The 19,340-nt window shown below is 36.4% G+C and overlaps 1 protein-coding gene and 1 non-coding gene across 5 annotated transcripts; one reads left to right on the forward strand and one right to left on the reverse strand.

Moving 5' to 3' along the window:
* Positions 1-288: 288 nt before the first annotated feature.
* CDK1 (cyclin dependent kinase 1) lies at positions 289-17,956 on the reverse strand. 4 transcript variants are annotated; one of them, XM_028123986.2, is made up of 8 exons: positions 17,873-17,956; positions 15,971-16,032; positions 11,101-11,257; positions 10,117-10,240; positions 7,487-7,657; positions 6,060-6,223; positions 5,799-5,940; positions 289-3,734 (listed from the first exon to the last, which is right to left on the reverse strand). In XM_028123986.2, the coding sequence occupies exons 2-8, from the start codon at positions 16,005-16,007 to the stop codon at positions 3,636-3,638; spliced, it is 894 nt and encodes a 297-aa protein (XP_027979787.1). In that variant the 5' UTR covers positions 16,008-16,032; positions 17,873-17,956; the 3' UTR covers positions 289-3,635. The 4 variants fall into 4 exon arrangements, with proteins under 4 accessions (XP_027979787.1, XP_027979788.1, XP_027979789.1 ...); XM_028123987.2 differs by having other exon boundaries at positions 17,887-17,950; XM_028123988.2 differs by lacking the exon at positions 17,873-17,956 and adding an exon at positions 17,384-17,842.
* An 894-nt stretch (positions 17,957-18,850) lies between these two features.
* LOC114224786 (U6 spliceosomal RNA) lies at positions 18,851-18,955 on the forward strand. Its single transcript, XR_003612459.1, has one exon. It is a non-coding gene; the product is annotated as a U6 spliceosomal RNA (small nuclear RNA).
* Positions 18,956-19,340: the final 385 nt, after the last annotated feature.

Genomic DNA, 19,340 nt, shown 5'->3' on the forward strand with positions numbered 1-19,340 from the left:
TGCTGAAACCTGGGCATAGACCAGAAATCGGTTTTAACAAGCTCTCCAGGAGATCCTAATGCAAATTGCTAAAGCAGACCTTCAGCATTCTGAAGGAATATTACTATTGATACCTTTTCTCCTCTTCAACAACCAACTGTATGACTTGCAATACATTTCTTCTGAAGTTTTGTGGGGGTTTTTTAAAAAGATTTTTATTTGTCAGAGAGAAAGGGATCATGACCTGAGCTGAAGGCAGACGCTTAACTGAGCCACCCAGGCGTCCCCGAAGTTGTTTTTTTTTTAAGATTTTATTTGAGAGAGAGAGAAAGAACACAAGTGGGGAGAGGAGCAGATAGTGGGGGAAGCAGACTCCCCAATGAGCAGGGAGCCTGACGCAGCAGCGCTCAATCCCAGAACCCTGAGATCACAACCTGAGCTGAAGGCAGACGCTTAATCAACTGAGCCACGCAGGCGCCCCTCTTCTGAAGTTTTTAAGAGATCTTAAAAAGTTGAAATTTACACTAAGGCACAGGATTAAAAGATCTACTTTTGCTTCCAAATACCTCATTAAACTTCACCAAATGAACTAAAATTACAATGCTTGCCAATACCATTACTACCCCAACTTTGCCTTCTTTTAGATGCTACTTTTAAGTCAGAAATACTTCTCCCTCTTCAAGGTCTTTTACTTTTTATCCCTCCATCCTTCCCTTTAGTCATTCAATACTCTATCCATTTTGGCCCAAACCTATTTAAACAATGCCCACTACTCTCTTCACTCCACACATATTCCCAGTTGTCTCTGTTCCATTCACCTGCAAAATGTCTCTATGGTCCTATGGAGCCCCAATGCGTCCAGTTTGAATGTGGCAATTACTTAAGAGATGGGCCTGAAGTTAACCCTATTATAAAGTACAGTTTGCTAAAGGTACCAATATAAAAAGTTTGTTCCATCCAACATAATTTTCAAGTTAAAAATTATTTTGCTAATTAACAATTATTTAAGCCTGTTGATCCAAGTCCCCAAAAGACCTCTTATTGGGCCATCTTATTAACTCAACTCTAAAATACTATCATTTTTCCCAAAACATTAAATTTATATATGCATGTCCCCAAGATTTTATTGTACATTATGTATTAACCTCTGTATTAACTGCTTATATATTTAAACTTAAAAAACTAAAAAAAAAAAAAATAAACAAAAAACACCCTCCTATAAAGACTAGGGACGATGTTAACATACCACAATTGTCACAGTGCTATACTCAAGTATATGAAAATCTTACACTGGTGACAAAATATATAGCCATCTCCCCTCACTAAAGAGTATAGACTGAAACAGAAATAGAACAAGTTAAAGATACTGCATGATGCCATGAAGTTTTAAGACAACTAAAACTAGATGTAGGTCCAAATTCGTTAAACTCCCCACCAACTGATAACTGCCATCAGAATCAGCTTGGGGAATTTCTGAAAAAAATAGTTTCTGGGATACATTTCCCAGTTTTCAACTTCAGAATTGTTCATGGTAGGACTAGAATTAGTCTCAGGTGTTTCTAGTGTACAACAGATTTAAGAACTACTGGCCCAGAGACACATTCCATTTTAAAATTAATCAGAAGTACCATAGCACAAGCCAATTAAAAAATATGCATGAGATGAGGGAGGACCCAATTCAGTAGCTTTTCACCCAGCCACTGAAGCTGACATAAACACTTTCGTCGGATTCCACAAATAAGTAAGATGCTCATTATAGCAGTTGATCGCACTGTTCTACCATCTCATTTCCCTGGTCCACAAAGTATGTTCTAAACTGACGACTTACTGACTTTCATGGAGCAATCACAGTGAGGTTGCATGCTACTTCTTCCAAATCCACAAAGCCCCAAACATTTGTAACCCTCATGTATCTATACATCACTGAAACCAAAGTACCAAGGAATAATTGTAGAAGATACCCTGAGTTTCTAGTCTTCATTGGGGAGGGTCATGATTAAGACTGGTCCTGAACCACTATAGGATTGCAATCCACAATCTGAAAAACAGAGCCAGTTCAACACTTTATAGGTAAGAAAACTCAAGTCTATAGGTATGTCATTTCACCATCTCAATTAAATCTTTTGTGTGACCTTTCATTTATCAAATTCCCACCATGAAATCGTAACTCTTTACAATGTGACCCCAAACAACTTCCATCTCTAGGTTCTGCATTCTCTTACTGCAGGCTGGCTTCTACCAAAGGACCTAGAACAAGGCCACCAAACCTCTCATCTTACAAATCCCATTGCCAAAGAAAATAACCACACTTTCTCCTACAGAGTGCAAAAATTCCAAGACAATATAGATTAAGTAGATCACACATTCCATATGCAACCAATAACACAGGAATGCCCATTCCAGCCTTAGGTAACTGGAAAGAAAAATAGATGGTTATAGTTAGATGACAGATAGATGTACACTAGAAAGGATAAAACTTCTTATAAATTTCTCTTGCCTATAACAAATAATTTAAATTAGGCTCCTTATAGATAGGAATCACAACAAACAGCATTATTAATTTAACAATTCCTAAAGCTAGTGATTTTAGCTAAGTACTTGTATATTAGAACCTTCTAAGGCTGCTAAAAGGCAAAATTATGTCAAAATTTGCAAATAGATTTTAAGTCAGACTTGAAAGCCAAGATGAGCAACTCCTTTTTCTAGTTATTACCTCTGACCAAGGCATAAGAATTCACTTAGACAAATAACTTTCATAACCTACCTAAAAATAGGCTAGTTCATAAATTTTCTAAACTCTTCTTCCCTGCTGTGAGCAGCCCTTGATCTCTGACTGTAAAACTTAGAAAACTTTGGCATGCTCTAATGTTAGTTTTATAAGTTACTGAAAACCTCTATAAATTTAGCATCATTTCTCAAATCTGGATAGTTTTCTCATTCTGAATGCTTTAACATTTAGGTCACAAATTGAAATACCAGCAGGAAAAACTCATCTTCAGGCAGGTTGAACAGTTACCAATTGGCAAGAAACTGACAAAATTCAAACACTCAGAGTATCAAAACACTTCAAAGCTTTATGAACTTTGAACTTAGCACACGTTCCTAAATTTTAGTGGTTCCAACTACAGGAAAACCAGACTCTAAGGTTTGCGATAATTTAAACTAACTCAAAGTTTTTGCAATTCCTGACATCAAAACTAGATTTATAGTTTTATTATGGTAACAAATAGTTGTTGCAGGGGTGCCTGGGTGGCTCAGTCGTTAAGCGTCTGCCTTCAGCTCAGGTCATGATCCCAGGGGCCTGGGATCGAGTCCCACATCGGGCTCCCTGCTCCATGGGAAGCCTGCTTCTCCCTCTCCCACTCCCCCTGCTTGTGTTCCCTCTCTCGTTGTGTCTCTCTCTGTCAAATAAATAAATAAAATCTTAAAAAAAAAAAATAGTTGTTACGGTGAGATCTATAAACATATACAGAATTATATTTAAATTCATATAGAACAATATTTACATTTTTAAGTTACACTTTTGAAATCAGAAGATGAAGTACAGCTTAAGTTTACAACAAAGAAAAGAAAAATACACAAAACAAAAACAGACAAAGTTAGCAGTAAAAATATAACTATCTGTTCTTGATACGTGGAAACTCTTTGTCAGAAAGCTATATCTTCTTAATCTGATTGTCCAAATCATTAAAATATGGATGATTCAGTGCCATTTTGCCAGAAATTCGTTTGGCAGGATCATAGACTAACATTTTCTGGGGGGGGGGGGGAGATAAAAAGAAAAAAAAAGTAGTTATTTATTTAAGAAATGAACCATAAAAAAAATTTCCATAAAGCCTTAATTTCTCTACCAATAAGCCATAAGTTAATAATTTTAATAAAAAAACAACTAAATGAACATTTCCATTAGTTCAATACCAAACCACATAAATGCCTCATCCTCCATACTTCACCCTCTAGCTCTAAAATAACTTATTCCTTAAATTACAGATATCTCAATAACCCCTTTTTGCTATAAATCATGCTTTAAGACACAAGCATTCAGAGATAGCTTTAAAACCAGGACATAAATTTAAGAAAGATATCTAGTTAATTATATTTACTTTGAGAATTAAATGGCCATCTGAGTTATTTATAACATTGTTGAAATGGTGGCAATTAACTATAGTGGTTTCTAATGTAGCTTCCAGCAAGTTCCAAATAAAAACAAAACCAGAGTACAATGTGTTATAAACATAGTTAAAATGAGTCAGTAAATGAATTATAATCAATCTAGTATTAAAGTTTTAATTTACACACCACCAGAAAAGACTGTATAAAGTTTAATATTGATCTTAAATTTTATCTTAAACATTAATCTTAAAGAAAACCAAATCAATAAGCAGACTAGATATACTTTTACTATCTAGTAACCCTGACCTCTTATCATGTAACAAGCACTATATTAAGTGCTTGGCACATATAATGTTACTTAATCCTCACCACAAAAGCTAAGTACTGGTCCCATTTTACAATGAGGACACTGAGGCTCAAGGGTTAAGTAACTTGCCCAAGTTCTCAGACCTGAGAAGTTTAAATCTAAAACCAAGTCTGAGGATTTACAGCAGTGGTTCTCATCTGGGTGAGACTTTGCCTGTCCGGGGACATTTGACAGTGTCTGGAGACATTTTGGGTTGTCACAAGTGAGAGAGGAATATGATCCTGGTAGCTATGGGACAGAGAACTGGGATGCTGTTAAATATCTTGCAATGTACAGGACAGCCCCTAGTATCAAAACATGATCCAGTCCAAGAGGTCAATACCAGCTAGACTAAGGAACCATGATTTACAGTATTTGATTTTTGTTGAAGTGAAATTCTTTGTGTTCTTTGTGTTCAAGAATTACAGACATTAAAAAGACAGATTGGGCCCAGGATAAGGAAGACTTTCTAAGTCAAATCAACAACTGATATATAAAATATCTGAATGACAGATAAAGGACTTTGGACTTCACTGCAAGCAATTTGGAAATCCGAGCTGAATTTGGTAGCATGATTTATAAATTCTGAAAGGAGCCCAAAGACCAATTAGAAGGTTTACAGGATAATAGAGCAATATATATATATTTTTTGTTCAGTAACCTACACAAACCTTCTTTTCTTCTGTCATTACATTAGCTAAGATTCATAAAAATTAGTTCCATCTAAAAGCTCAATATTTAAATACTGTTCTAAAACAATTTTCTTAAAGCCTACCTTCTTAAAGGCCTACCTAGGACAATTTATATTTTATCCTAACAGATTTTTTTGTCTTGCTTTTAAAGAAAACAACTATTACTTGGGAATGGCAATGTAGTAAAGGGGAAAGATTTTTAAGAACTACGTTAGTCCTTCTACTAACCTTTCTGATATACAAATGAGGCACAAAGTGAGAAACTCATGAGTTCATGCAGTAAAAGGCTTCAATAACTAAAAATATCAAGCAATAAGGAAAACACCTGTCTCAGATAAACTAAAAAGTTGTAAACACCAAGATAAAAAGTTAGAAAGGAAGGCTACTACGAACCAGCTACTTAAAAACAATTAAGGCATATTAACCCTGGCCTCTCCTTCACAGAGCATCTGTAGCTACTTAAAAACTCAAACAAACAACTAATGCTAAAACCTCCTCTCAAAACCACTCGTGTTTCTTGGTATCTAAAATGGAGCTAGTTATAAAATAAACATAACAGGCATAATAGTTATGTGCGTAGCTCAATATATGTTGGTTTATTTCCCAGGTAAAGGAAATGAATCGAGCACATTCAGAATCAAAAATGCTGAAGTCAAGGGTCTCCTTACCGAGAGCAGATCCAAGCCATTTTCATCCAAGTTTTTAACATGGGATGCCAGGCTTCCTGGTTTCCACTTGGGAAATGTATTCTTATAGTCCTGTAAAGATTCCACTTCTGGCCACACTTCATTATTGGGAGTGCCCAAAGCTCTAAAAGGGTAGAGCAAAACAAGAAATTATTAGTTAAAGCATAATCTTAGTATTACATACATGTTGCCTTCATTATTATTTCACTTGAAATTTTAAAGTTCTTAAAAAGACAAAAATACCTGAAAATTCTGAAGAGTTGATCGATTTCTGAATCCCCATGGAAAAGTGGTTTCTTGGTTGCTAATTCTGCAAATATGGTGCCTATACTCCAAATGTCAACTGGAGTTGAGTAGCGAGCTGACCCCAGCAATACTTCTGGCGATCTATACCAGAGTGTTACCACCTATTACAAAGCAAATTTTTACACTGAATAAATGCAGTGCATTAAATTACTAAATATACACTTTTATATTTCAGTAAGACTGTCTTTTAAAAGGTTCCATGGTTGCCTCTGATAATATTGCTTGAACGTCAACTAACTATACACAAAATAATAAATGGAAGATAAGAATTTCACTTGTAAGTTCTCTCTGTAAGTTCTATTCACGAGGGGGTTAAAAAAAACAAACATCAGATAAAAGCATACCAGCTCTTTTCTTGCTTTTCAAATCATTAAAGTCCAAGAATCAAAATAGTCAAGACAGCATTCACTTTAAAAAAAAAAAAAAGCCACTGATAATGGATTTGGGCGTGACACTGTACAATGCATGTACATACACTGCTTATATGCTAAAAACATGAGTAAGTCAAATAAGTTTATTAGTGGTCTAGAGCTGATGTACTATTTTAGTATCTATAATTTATCACGATGGTAAAAATATCATCTCTAACTTAATGAGGTCAGTAGCAACTGTTTAAGCCAATGGGAACCAAATAATCTTTACTTTTTTATACAGCCATAGGAAAAATGATGAAAATAAGCCAATACATCTAACCAAATGAACAATGTTTAAGTCCTGATTTGGAGATAGTCTTTGGGCTCAGGGATAGACAATGCCACAGAAAACCATCTTCCAGAAGTCCTTTACTATAGAAGTCAACACTCCCTTTCCCTCTGGAAGTAACAAATGAAATGCCAAGTCATCTGTGGAACATGGATAAAACTTAATTATATTCAGGAGTTTCTAAATAAATCTGAAACAGTAACCCGTAAGCAACAAAACCTCTCTTTTACCAATTTGATTGTGTACCAGAGAGGATCCAATTAGGAGACAGAAACTACACGGTGATTTGCTTGGGGAAAGTTTACTAAGAAGGATTATTAAATAAAAGAGGGTTAGAAAAAGAGACTAATAAGGAATAACTCTTAGAACTCTTATATAACTCTTAAAACTCTTCTTAGCAAAGAAAACCCCTTCCTCCGGCAATGCCTCTCCCACACCAGCTACAGCCATCACGCTTGTGGGCAAAGAAAGAATATTTAAAGGTCCCAGTTAGATTTTCACATAGCATGCAATGAAGAGTGAGTTTGGAGCTGAGAGGCAATAAACTCATGCTGGCAGGATAGAAATCTTTCTAATTGAGTGTTTGACTTAATGAACAAATACAGAAAACAAACCAGCAATCACACATACTCAAAAGCACCAAAAAACACTATTCTACATACCTCATGTGTGTATACTCTAATAGGTATTCCAAAAGCTCTGGCAAGGCCAAAATCAGCCAGTTTAATTGTTCCTTTGTCATCAATCAATAGATTTTGAGGTTTTAAGTCTCTGTGCAGAACTCTTCTGGAGTGGCAAAACACAATCCCTTGTAGGATTTGGTACAAATAACTCTGGAAGAAGGAAGTTAGTTAGAAACTTAACTGTCCCACATAATGACTTTCTAAATAATCTTGGTGGGTTTGTTTCTAAGATATAAGAAATTATAATGCAGGGAAATAATTTAACGACCACAAAAGCTTTCAGGCATTTGAGACTAACAAGGAGCATTTGGGGGTAGGAAGCCCGTTGATATACAGTATCATGTTTGTATACTTGAGACAAAGATATTTTCCTTATGGACACATCCATATCCATATGAACTCATTTAGTCTTCTACTACTTTTTGTACCCAATTCTTAAGTTCTGTACAGTTTTTTAAAGATTTTACTTATTTACTTGAGAGAGAGAGAGAAAGTGAGAGACAGAGCACAAGTGGAGGGGGAGGGGCAGACGGAGAAGGAGCAGCCGACTCCCCACTGAGCAGGGAGCTGGACACGGCTCAATCCCAGGACCCAGAGCCGAAGGCAGATGCTTAACCAACTGAGCCACTGGGGCGCCCCACAGACAGTTTTTTAAACTTTAGTCTATATATTTATAGCAACTTTTTTTATTTTGAATAAGGTTGGTCCATTTCTATTTCTTATCATTACATATTAATTCCTTCTTTGGAAACACTAGTCACAGATTCCAAAAGAAATAACAAACAGGATATTATGATTACATATTTAAATAAAGACAATTATCATAACATGCTATTTATTAGTTCACAGAAAAATATTGTATAAGACAGGTGTTGCCAAGACAATGTAATTGTCATTTGAAGCAACATGCGTATTACAGAAATATAAAGTACATATAGTAATAGTATTGACTTATAAAGTTCAAAATTACAAATAATACATAAAATCAATTGTTAGAAAAACAAAAAAAAAGACTGTATTGACAGGGGCGTCTGGCTGGCCCAGTCAGAACAGAGTGCGACTCCTGAGTCTGAGCCCCACATTGGGAGTAGAGATTACTTAAAATAATATTTTTAAAAAAGAATTATGTATACGCTGTTTATAAATAGCTAAAAATGAAAAATTATTAAATGAGATACAAAATGATAATATGCTTTTTTCACATAATGGACTGATAAAATATTTACAAGATTGATAGAAGTAGGTGCTAAAAAAAATAACTGTCACGCACCACGATGAGTAAAGCGCTACTATTGTTTGGAGGGCAACTGGCATTATCAAGATTTTAAAAGTAAATAAACATCTTCAACTCACTGATTAAAGCTATAAATTTATTCTAGGGGCACCTGGGTGGCTCAGTCAGTTAAGCATCCAACTCTTGGTTGCAGCTCAGGTCAAGATCTCAGGGTTGTGAGACTGAGCCCCAAGTCCAGCTCCGCATACAGCATGGAGTCTGCTTCTCCCTTTCCCTCTGCTCCTCCCCACAACTCTCGTGCACTCGCTGGTACTCTATCAAATAAATAAAATCTAAAAAAAAAAATAGAATTTATTCTATAAAGTTGCAAATGACCACAAATAAAAATAAGGATTCACTAGGGCATGGTTCATGAGAGCATAAATCACAGAGCTGGAATACAACTTCAATGCCTATCAGTATGGAATTGGTTTAAATAATGAGATCAGGGGTGCCTGGGTGACTCAGTCGGTTAAACGTCTGCCTTTGGCTCAGGGCTCAAGTCATGATCTCAGGGTCCTGGGATTGAGCCCTGCCTTGGGGGGGTGTCCCCTGCTCAGCAAGGAGTCTGCTTCTCCCTCTCCCTCTGCCCCTACCCCATGCTCATTCTCACTCTCAAATAAATAAATAAAATCTTTAAAAATAAATAATTAGATCAAACATTTAGATAGATGGGCAAACCTATGCTGAATGTCTCACAGAAAAAGGGTTTTACAGTTCTGTAAACCAGCGTATATGTATATACAAAGCTGACATACAAGCATCTGTAAGACTACTAAAGAACTAACAATGGCTACCTACCCGAGGAGTGGTTTGGTATTGGTACAGTTTAAAAGAAAGACACATCTACTTTATGGACTACAATGCTTTTAAAAAAAATTATACATTTATAATTTAACTGAAATATAATGTCAACAATAAATTAAAACATTCAAAACCAGAATAAAATAAAACCACTTGCTGTCATTACCCTACCAAGCTTGTTACATTGTTTTACACAGAGCTGACTGACAAACAAAGACCAAAATATCCTAGTTTCCAACAATGGAATACATACTTAATGGTTTTATGTTATCCCAGGCACTGCTTTTCACTTTATAACTGGAAGCACTATCTACTAATAAAAAGGGTAACTTTAATCTATACACTGTGGAAGAAAAATATTCTTTTCTTCCTGTTCTACTAACATTTTTTCTAAGCATATTCCCCCAAAATACAGAACTTCTAGAGTAGACTCTTTACACTCAGAGGATAAATACTAATAAAATTAAGTAAGATAAACACTAATAAATTTAGTAAGTGGATAAATACTAATAAAATTAAATAAGCTTCTTACCTTAACAAGTGAAGAATCCATGAACTGACCAGGAGGGATGGAATCTAAGTATTTCTTGAGATCCATGGAAAGGAATTCAAAGATGAGATATAACCTGGAATCTTGCATAAGCACATCTTGAAGACTAGAGAATAAAATAATCATGTGAAAAAAAAAATCTACCAAACACTTTTGACCTCTCACAAAATAAAACTTCTGTAAATTTAACAATGGCTATCACAGAAAGTGAGACTATAAGAAATTTTCTATAACAAAAAATACAGTTTTGGGAAAGAAAAGATGGTAGCTTCCCTAGTAGTGAAAACCTTAGTACTAAACTAGAATTTGAGAAAGAACATTCAGGGCAGCAAATGAAAATTAAGTCATATTATGCTGAAGGTGCTAACTATTATACCACTTATATTTCAAAAGAACATTTCTTAAAAAAAAAAAAGACATTTAGAACATTTTTAGGTTGACTGTTGCTCAGAGCTTGTCTTTTCAATGAAGTAAATTATAGAAATTAATATTAAAATTTACTAGGAAGCCTTAACAGTTGCTCACTATTTCCAGCCCCAGAAAAATGCAATTAAACCCTAACTTGGACTATTAGGAAACAAAAACACCAATCCAAATACTTAAAAAATTTTTTTTCATCTGACCTAGCTACCTGTCTTAGGCCTCTGACTAAGGGGTCTTCAAGGACCAAAGCTGACTGGTATAGGTGATAAAGGTCTATGAAAAAGGATTTCCTTTTCTCCCTTGGCCAGTTTACCTTGATTTTCCAGCCCCCAATACTAATCTCTTATTACCAAGCTCCTCTAACTCTGTTCCTGCTGTAAGCCTATTCTTCCTATGCCCGGCATTCCCACTTAACAAAAATAGTAGGGTTCTATTCCGCTCAGCAAAGTTAGACCAGATATTAAGCAAATGTAAAAATTTCCACATTGAAATTCACATTTGAAATAGTATGCGGAAAATGGTTTAAATTCAGATATACCATACCTGACTATATTTGGATGACGAAGCTCTTTTAATAGAGAAATTTCCCGAATTGCAGTACTAGGAACCCCTTCCTCTTCACTTTCTAGTCTGATTTTCTTCATGGCTACCACTTGACCTGTAGTTTTGTGTCTACCCTTATACACAACTCCATAGGTACCTGAAATAGACAAAGTAAATGTCTACTGTATGAAACCCTCCACAAACTAAGGTTTTAAAAAATAACTAATCCCATTAAGTGTCACACGACAGAAATGTCTACTGTGACCAGATAGGAAGTGTCTTACTCATAATTATACCCTCATCACTTCCAAAAAGAAACTGAGGCTAACTACAAGCTATCATGTCTATAGTTTAGAAATAAAATTCATGTAGTTGTCACAATTTTCCCATACATTTAAATTACCAATAATTTCCCAGCACATTTTAGAGAAGAAAAGAAAATGGATCCTTTGCCGATTGAGATTTATCTCCTTTCAAATATCCCACCCAACAGTAAAGCAGGCATAAAATATAGGGTGAAGATGATTTGGGCTGAGGAATTATTAATAGGAGTCACTGTGACACTTTCAGAAAACTGTAGAGTGCTTTATGCATTTCAAATAGAAAAAATGGAGCTAAAATATTTTACTAAATATTTGGGAAATATTTAGTAAATTTAATAAAGTTCAAAATATCTACTATTTGATATGAAAGCCTCACACCCATTTGGAAGTTAACACGAACACAGATTCTGATATATAAGCTTCAGATAATGAGCAACAATGTCAGTATAAGAAATCTTGGGCAGGAGGAGGGTGGATACAGAGAGCAGAAGCGGCAATATAAGGGAGAGGAACTAGTTTAAAAAGTTCATATACAATGGGATGCCTGGGTGACTCAGTCGGCTTAGGTCTGTCTTTGGCTTAGGTCATGACCCCAGGACCCTGCGATCAAGTTCAGCACTGGGCTCCTGGCTCAGCGGGGAGCCTGCTTCTCCTTCTGCCTGCCACCCCCCCGCTTGTATGCTCACTCTCGCCCCCCCATAAATAAATATGCATAAATCTTAAATTTAAAAAAATTCATATACAGGATACATTTAGTCCCAGATAAGTGCTCCTTTTTTTTTTTTTTAAAGATTTTTACTTATTTATTTGACAGAGAGAGACACAGTGAGATAAGGAATGAACAAGCAGGTTTCCCGCCGAGCAGGGAGCCCAATGCGGGGCTCGATCCCAGGACCGTGGGATCATGACCTAAGCCAAAGGCAGATGCTTAATGACTAAGCCACCCAGGTGCCCCGAGATAAGTGCTTTTTAAAACTGTGGTTGGAGGGGTGCCTAGCTGGCTCAGTAGGCAGAGCATGACCTTGATCTCAGGGTTGTGAGGTTAAGCCCCATGTTGGGTGTGCAGCCTACTTAAAAACTAAATAAAATCTTAACAGATAAATAAAAATTTTAAATTCAGGTTGGAAAATATAGGAGATCTTGAACTTGATACATAAAATTTTGAATAACCTGCTATTTTTCTGTACAATGGTTTAACTTCAAAAGCGATTAGAGTGCATTTTTCTAAGGAGATCTATTCTATAGCTTTTATTAGTTTCTCCAAAGGTAGCAATATTTCAAAAAAGGCTAAGAACTACTATCAAATTATCTCCTGGCTTAATTAGAATATTAAGGATGGTTTGGTGATGTTACATAAACTTTGTTCTAATTTTGTTTTAAACAGAGAAATTCTACACAATTATCTGCCTTTCTAAACACTGGTATGATTTTAAAGACATAATTGACCTAAGAGCCTAAAATTTTACATTATTTTGACTAAATCTGGGTTAAGTGTGACTTTTGGATAACGAAAGTTATTCCAGATTTTAAAAAACCCTGATTTTATTGATCTTCACAACCATCCTTAAAAATAACCTTCTGTTCAATTGAAGTCTGTCCATTTTTTGGATATGAATTATTCTTGCATCAAAAAACACAAAAGTAGGTAAGTCAGTAGCACAATTACCTGGCACACTGTTAAAGCAAATTCAAGATTCGTCAATTGCATAATAAGCAGTTAATGGTAAATTCAGAACTAATTTTTTCCCCTACTATTCCTCTCTCTCCTGTACAATCTCATCTGGGCCTAAAATTTACTCACAACAATTAACTAACTTATATCTAACTCTTAGTATTTATTCAATTTTAGACATCACAAGTGCTCTATGTCTCTCTTCTGACTCTGTGAACCATTACCACTCTTATAACTACTAGTACAGAGCTCTAGTTAAACAAAGCAAAATGATTCTGCTGGTTAAGCACCAAAAATTATTTATGAAATGCATAATATATACTCTGAAATGAACTACAATTATATTTTCTAAAAAGATTTTATTTATTTGACAGAGAGCACAAGCAGGGGGAGCGGCAGGCAGAGGGAGAGGGAAAAGCAGGCTCCCTGCTGAGCAGGAAGCCAGATGTGGGACTCATGGGATCGTGACCTGAGCCAAAGGCAGATGCTTAACCAAATGAGCCACCCAACCACCCTGAACTACACATTATTAAATTAAAAAAATGTTAGTTATGGTCAGGTTCTGGAGACTCTAACTGGTAAGCACAAAAACTTTAATCAAATGTTTATTGAGTGAATAAAGGCCACGTTAGGTCCCACATCATGGATATAGCTACTCTCTATGATCCAAAAAGACATTTTCTTATAACAGAATGTGACAACACTCAGATCCTTGTAATTCAGAAGAAACCAGAGAACACCTTTGTAATAACTAAAACAAGCAAAGACTAGATGTATTTAAGAAATGAATCAAGTTGTCAAAAAACTCAAGTGTCAAGGTGGGAAAGTCAGGATGACTATTCTAAATTAGAAAAAGATTAAGGAGACATTAGTCACCAAATGAAATGCATGACATTGGCTAGTTCTTCAGAAGATACATACATTAGTATTTAGCAGTAAAGCACATCTCTACAACTTACTTTACATGGGTGAAAAGAAAAACAAAATGCTAAAAACACACACAGATAATAAAGTAAATGTGACAAAATTAACATCTTGGCAAAAGGTATTACAGGTTCATTGAATTTATCTTTCAACTTCTCTATGTTTGGAAATATAATAAAGTTGAGGGAAAGAAATTTAACTTTTCAAATTGGTACTTTAATGCTGGTAGAATTTGACCAGGTATCTGGCAAACCAAAAGAAAATACTATGTGAAAGGTATCATCTAGGCCTTAAATTATTCATACAATTTATTTTTTCAAAAACGTGTCCACCACAAAATCCAAAACAGCCAGGCACTGGAGTAGTGAAGACAATACAAGTCAGAAAAAGAAACAGAGGAAAACACACCAAGAAAAATAGATAATGTTATTATCAAATATTTTAATATCTCCAATAGTGCTAGACACTACTGCCAAGCCCTGTTCAAACACTTATGAACAAGACGAAAGCCCAAACTTCATAAAGCTTACTTACAATGCAGTAAAGAAAAAGGATATTAAGGATAACAAAAAGGGAACTACAAAACGCACTTGGACTAGAACAATGAGATGAAAGTGAAGGCAGCAGAGAGTGGCTTTCAAAGTGAAAGAACAGCCATTGCCAAAAGCCCAGGGGTCAGTGAATAGGGAATATGAGGACATCATGTAGTAGAATGGAATCTTTTAACTCAAGAAACTAAGACTACATTTGAAATTATACTCTTTACTGCTTGTATTTCAATTAGAGTACCTTTTCTCAAGAGTCAAATCTGTAGTCTCCTGCATGTCAGGAGTTCCAGAGTTTTAAAGAAAAACACATTTACACTTTAAGAATAACTTTTTGTTCCAAACTAAAAATCAGCACTCGTTTAATTCTCTGAGGATTAAGAAAAACTCAAAGCAGAAGACAGTAGATATTTTCTTATTTTCAACTCAGAAACAAAATTAGCTTAGTTGAGCAGGTATAACAAAGTATTTAAGTGATTTTTAAAAATATCATATAATATTTGTAAGTTAAGAAAAAGAATAGCTCTCTAAACCAATCACCACCTAAACTTATCATTACTATCTCACTAAATTCTTTCCAGTACTCCGCCCCTGGATTTTTAGTAGTATTCCTTATACAAATACGGTTTTGGAACACACTAAAAATATACTAGTTGGAAATGTTCCTCAAACAGAACCTATAAAAATTGGATTCTAATAGCAAATTACTTTGTACAAGTTGTACCATTTGTTCCTAGAGTGTAGAATGTAAATACCAACTTAATAGAAACTTAAGATATTCTGTTGGAAAAAAAGGCAAAGGGATATTTTTACTCTTCCATTTGTGTCACATAAACATTCTTTAAAAACTTTAAGTACTACAGAAAGGAAATGAATGATTATATACAAGAGTTATTTGTTTTAGATTTGCTTAAACATGTACACATAACAGGTCATTTAAATCCAAGGAAACTAAATCGAAAATTTATTTAAATTGGTTTAATAATCTACTGTACTAATTTACAAAGTTTAGGTAAAAATACTGATCTTAAAAATAATTGTATGAGACTAAAAGTACACTACTAAACTTAACATAATTCTACTGCCCTAACCTCTCCCCGCCAACACACATACAAGATATCAGTAGTCTTCTCAGAATACAAATATTGTTTTAAGTGTTTAGTATTTTAAAATGTAAGACTATTAGGGGGATGGAGAGGGTAGACAGGGAATCATATCAGAATAATTTCAATTTTCTTAAAATCTGAACATTTTACAAGTTACCATGTAAAGAACATATAATTAACGCACATTAGCACAGGATACCTTAAAGATTGGATTTTAATAAATATTTACATGTCTTCATGCCCCAGATTTATAGCATTACTAAATCATTTTTTAAAAACTTTATTATTAAAACCACTCACCTTCTCCAATTTTCTCTATTTTGGTATAATCTTCCATAGTTAATCAGCAGATTTGGTAGATCCTAAAATGAGAGGAAAAGCTAATTTGGTCTCATGCCACTAACTCAAAAGGGGGTTTGAAGTTTTTAATGAGATACAATATGTAAAGCATTTTCGTGTCTAGTGCAGTATTAATTTCCCATAAATATTAGTTATGTTAAAACAACACTCACAAAGGAAAGGACTTCTGCAATAAGATTTTTCCATCTGTTAGCTCTTAAAACACTGGATTTGTATATCTTAACCAGTGTAATATTTAGCTTCTTCCAGTCAAATTAACCCTCAAATTCAGCTATCAACTTTATCTATCCCTTCCAAACAAAAACCAGAAGTATGTTTTCTTTATGTAACACTTCTAAGGAGCACCAACGTGTGTTAGTTATACCCAAACACTTCCACAAATAATTTTATTTGACTCAATTGTACTTTACATTTTTTTTTTTTTTGGAGAAAATTCAAAGGGAAAAATATTTAAAGACACAAAGAGAGAGCTAAGGTGGCCACACTGCTCACCCACTAGCAAGATTGCTCAACTGTCAGTTGAAATGCTGACAAGGAGACATTCACGACTTCCTCAGCTGAGAAGTTTGCCATTGAAACATCTTCAGAAGCCCAAGCATAACTACTTTGATTTTCTAACACACTCATCACTAAGATCATATATGAAGGTCACTAATTGACACTTAAGTTCTATTTCTCACAGTCATCTTCAAAATCATTCCAGAAGTAGAGACAAATCTTTTTAAATGAACAAAATTGCACTACACTGGCCATGAGTGCCAATCTTAAATATTTTTTAATTTTTCAAAACGGCAGTAATTAGGATAATCACCTTTTTCTACAATATCCAGATTTACTATGCCTAAAGAACAAAATTGTTGAGCTCACTCTGAACAATAAATTTCAAAGCTGGGTTTCATTACCCTCTCTCCATTTTCCTGTTCTAACAATTAAAATAAAGGATGAAGCTTTAAAATGCCTTTTGAATGCCTTCTGAGGCTCTGTACTACTAGCAGCTGTATGTAAAACACCACCAGCTTCATCTCCTATCTAGAGACCTCCAGGTCTTTAAAGGAAGCAAGACGTGCACACTGGTAACCCTAGTATTAAACAAAAATTAAGTGATACTAAAACACACATATATGTATCTCTCGGCATTTCTTAGCTTTCCACCTTGCATAGTATTTAACAGTCACCAAGCATAAAAAAAAAACGAAAAAATCTAAATTCCCTCCGGTTCTATCCTTGGCCAGGTGTTCTTAAAAGCTCTGGGAGCACAAGGGCCTTGGGCACGGAGGGAAGTCCGAGAAGGCCCAGTCGGTTCATCCGATCGGTGTTCCGGGACAGCCCGGCTTTGGGAGCCGGCGTGGGTACCTGACCCAGGTGCGGTCTGGCTTTCCACCCCCGCAGGCTAGAGCAGAGCGCACGCGGGACAGGCCGGAACCGCAGCGCCTAGGACGGAGCCTGGAAATCCGCGTCGTCGAACCAGTGCAAGGGTTTGGCTTCACGCAGGACCCGAAAATCTCCTCAGCCAGGTCGGCGGCCTCTTCGCGAGAACTGCCCACCGCGACCCCAGACTGCAACTCCGAGGCCAGGGCAGCCCCTGCCCTCCCCACGGTATGCCCGCCGAGTCTGGGCTCCCGCGAGCCTTCCTGGAAAGCCGGGCCCCGGCGTCGCTCACACGCCCAGGCCCCCGGGGCCCGAGTGAAGGCGCGGCCTAGCCTCCAGAGGCCCTGCCCGGCCCCGCGCAGACCCCTGCTGCCCAGTCCGGCCTCCTAATACCACCCGGTTCCTCAATACTCCTTCTCCGGGGTCTCCGAGCCGGCCCCCGCCGAGTAGACGCCCCGTAGGCATGACCCTGACCTCAGCAACTCTACCCGGCTTATTATCCCGCGACGAAAGCGGCGGCGTCGCTCTTGCCTCAACTTCCGAGAGCCAGCTTTGAAGCTAAGTGCGAGCTGTTTCAAACTCACCGCGCTGAAGGGCCCGAGGCCCACCAATCAGGTAGTCCGTAGACTTTCAAAGGAGCCAATCGGAGCCCAGCGACGCTTGGGGCTGGGCTTCCCGGGTGGCTGAAGCGCGAAAGAGAGTGGAAACGGCGGATGGACAAAAAGCAGGAGGGCGGGCGCCAACTGAGTCTGAGCGCAGGCGCTTTCTTTCATCGCAGGAGAGCGTCGTCCTACTGTTTCTGGTCGTCGGAAATCTGTTCGCCATGGGTCGGGTTTTTCCCCTTCCAGTATTGGCACAATTAAAACTTACTGCTCTCAAATATCGCATCACAACACTGATACTACATTTACATTCAGATTCCATTATTTTCACTTCTAATACTTAAAGCTACTGTATATTTATGTTTTTCTAAGTGGATAATTTTCCGGCTGGGCTAAAGGAGCACATTTCACCCACACATATATATACTTTGTTTTTACCTTACTTTTTAAACTTTTTATTTAAAATTCTATTTATTTAAAAATTCTACTTATTTAAAAATTAAAAACAAAATTTTACATTTTTAAAGTTTAAAATATTTCACATCAGAATTTTAGTTGTTTTTTAAAACACAAAATTCACAATTCCAGGAGAGGAAAAAAAAGAGACCTAAATTATTCTTTAAATAATAAGAGTATCAAAAACTCTCTCTCATTGCCCTCCACCATAACCTTAAGAGAGATGTCTGTGCTTGAACATCATTCTTTAAGTTTTTAAGAAAATAAGAGTAAAATAGAAATGATAAGAAGAGTCCCCTAATGAGGGCTTCTCTTTGCACCACCCTTAATGGGATGTAGGACAAAGACTGATTACCGTGAACTCTACAAAATACTATTAGAAGGCTCAGATTAGGTGCTCACTTGGGCAGCACAGTTGGTAAAATTGGAACGATACAGAGAAGATTAGCCTAGTCCCTGCCGAAGGATGACACAAATTGGTGAAGTGTTCCATTAAAAAAAAAAAAAAAAGACCCAGATTAGGATAAAGAAGGGAGCTAGTACATCACATGCATTTAAGTGTTTAGTACCCTTTTACACAGGGAGCAGCATCTGTCATCTGGCACTATTTGTGGTATGAACACATGGCCTTAACAATTTTATGCTCCTAGGTGACAGAGAATATTTGGGATTCACATTGGAGGTAGGGGGTTCTGAAATCTCTGCCTGAACCTAAGAACTTTTAAAATTTACTTTTAAAATCCCAAATTCACATTTTAAATAAAAACTGACTACCCCAGAGAAGTGCTCTAGGGAAGAAGACTGTTCTGTGCCAGTTCAGGGTACTGATTTTAATGAGTACATATATAAATATTTCTCTCTGGGAGGCCTCAGCAAGGCGTTCA

Source organism: Eumetopias jubatus, unplaced genomic scaffold, assembly GCF_037043125.1.
Source record: "Eumetopias jubatus isolate StellerSeaLion01/CBP00866 unplaced genomic scaffold, mEumJub1_p1.0 scaffold_17, whole genome shotgun sequence".
Taxonomy (NCBI): Eukaryota; Metazoa; Chordata; class Mammalia; order Carnivora; family Otariidae; genus Eumetopias; species Eumetopias jubatus.

Excerpts from the sequence above, each read along its gene's own strand:
- CDK1 (XM_028123986.2), bottom strand. The coding sequence starts at position 16,007 with ATGGAAGATTATACCAAAATAGAGAAAATTGGAGAAG. Across the intron at positions 11,258-15,970 it reads AATAGAGAAAATTGGAGAAG|GTACCTATGGAGTTGTGTAT; the intron begins GTGAGTGGTTTT and ends TGTCTATTTCAG. Across the intron at positions 6,224-7,486 it reads TTAGAGTATACACACATGAG|GTGGTAACACTCTGGTATAG; the intron begins GTATGTAGAATA and ends GCTTTGTAATAG.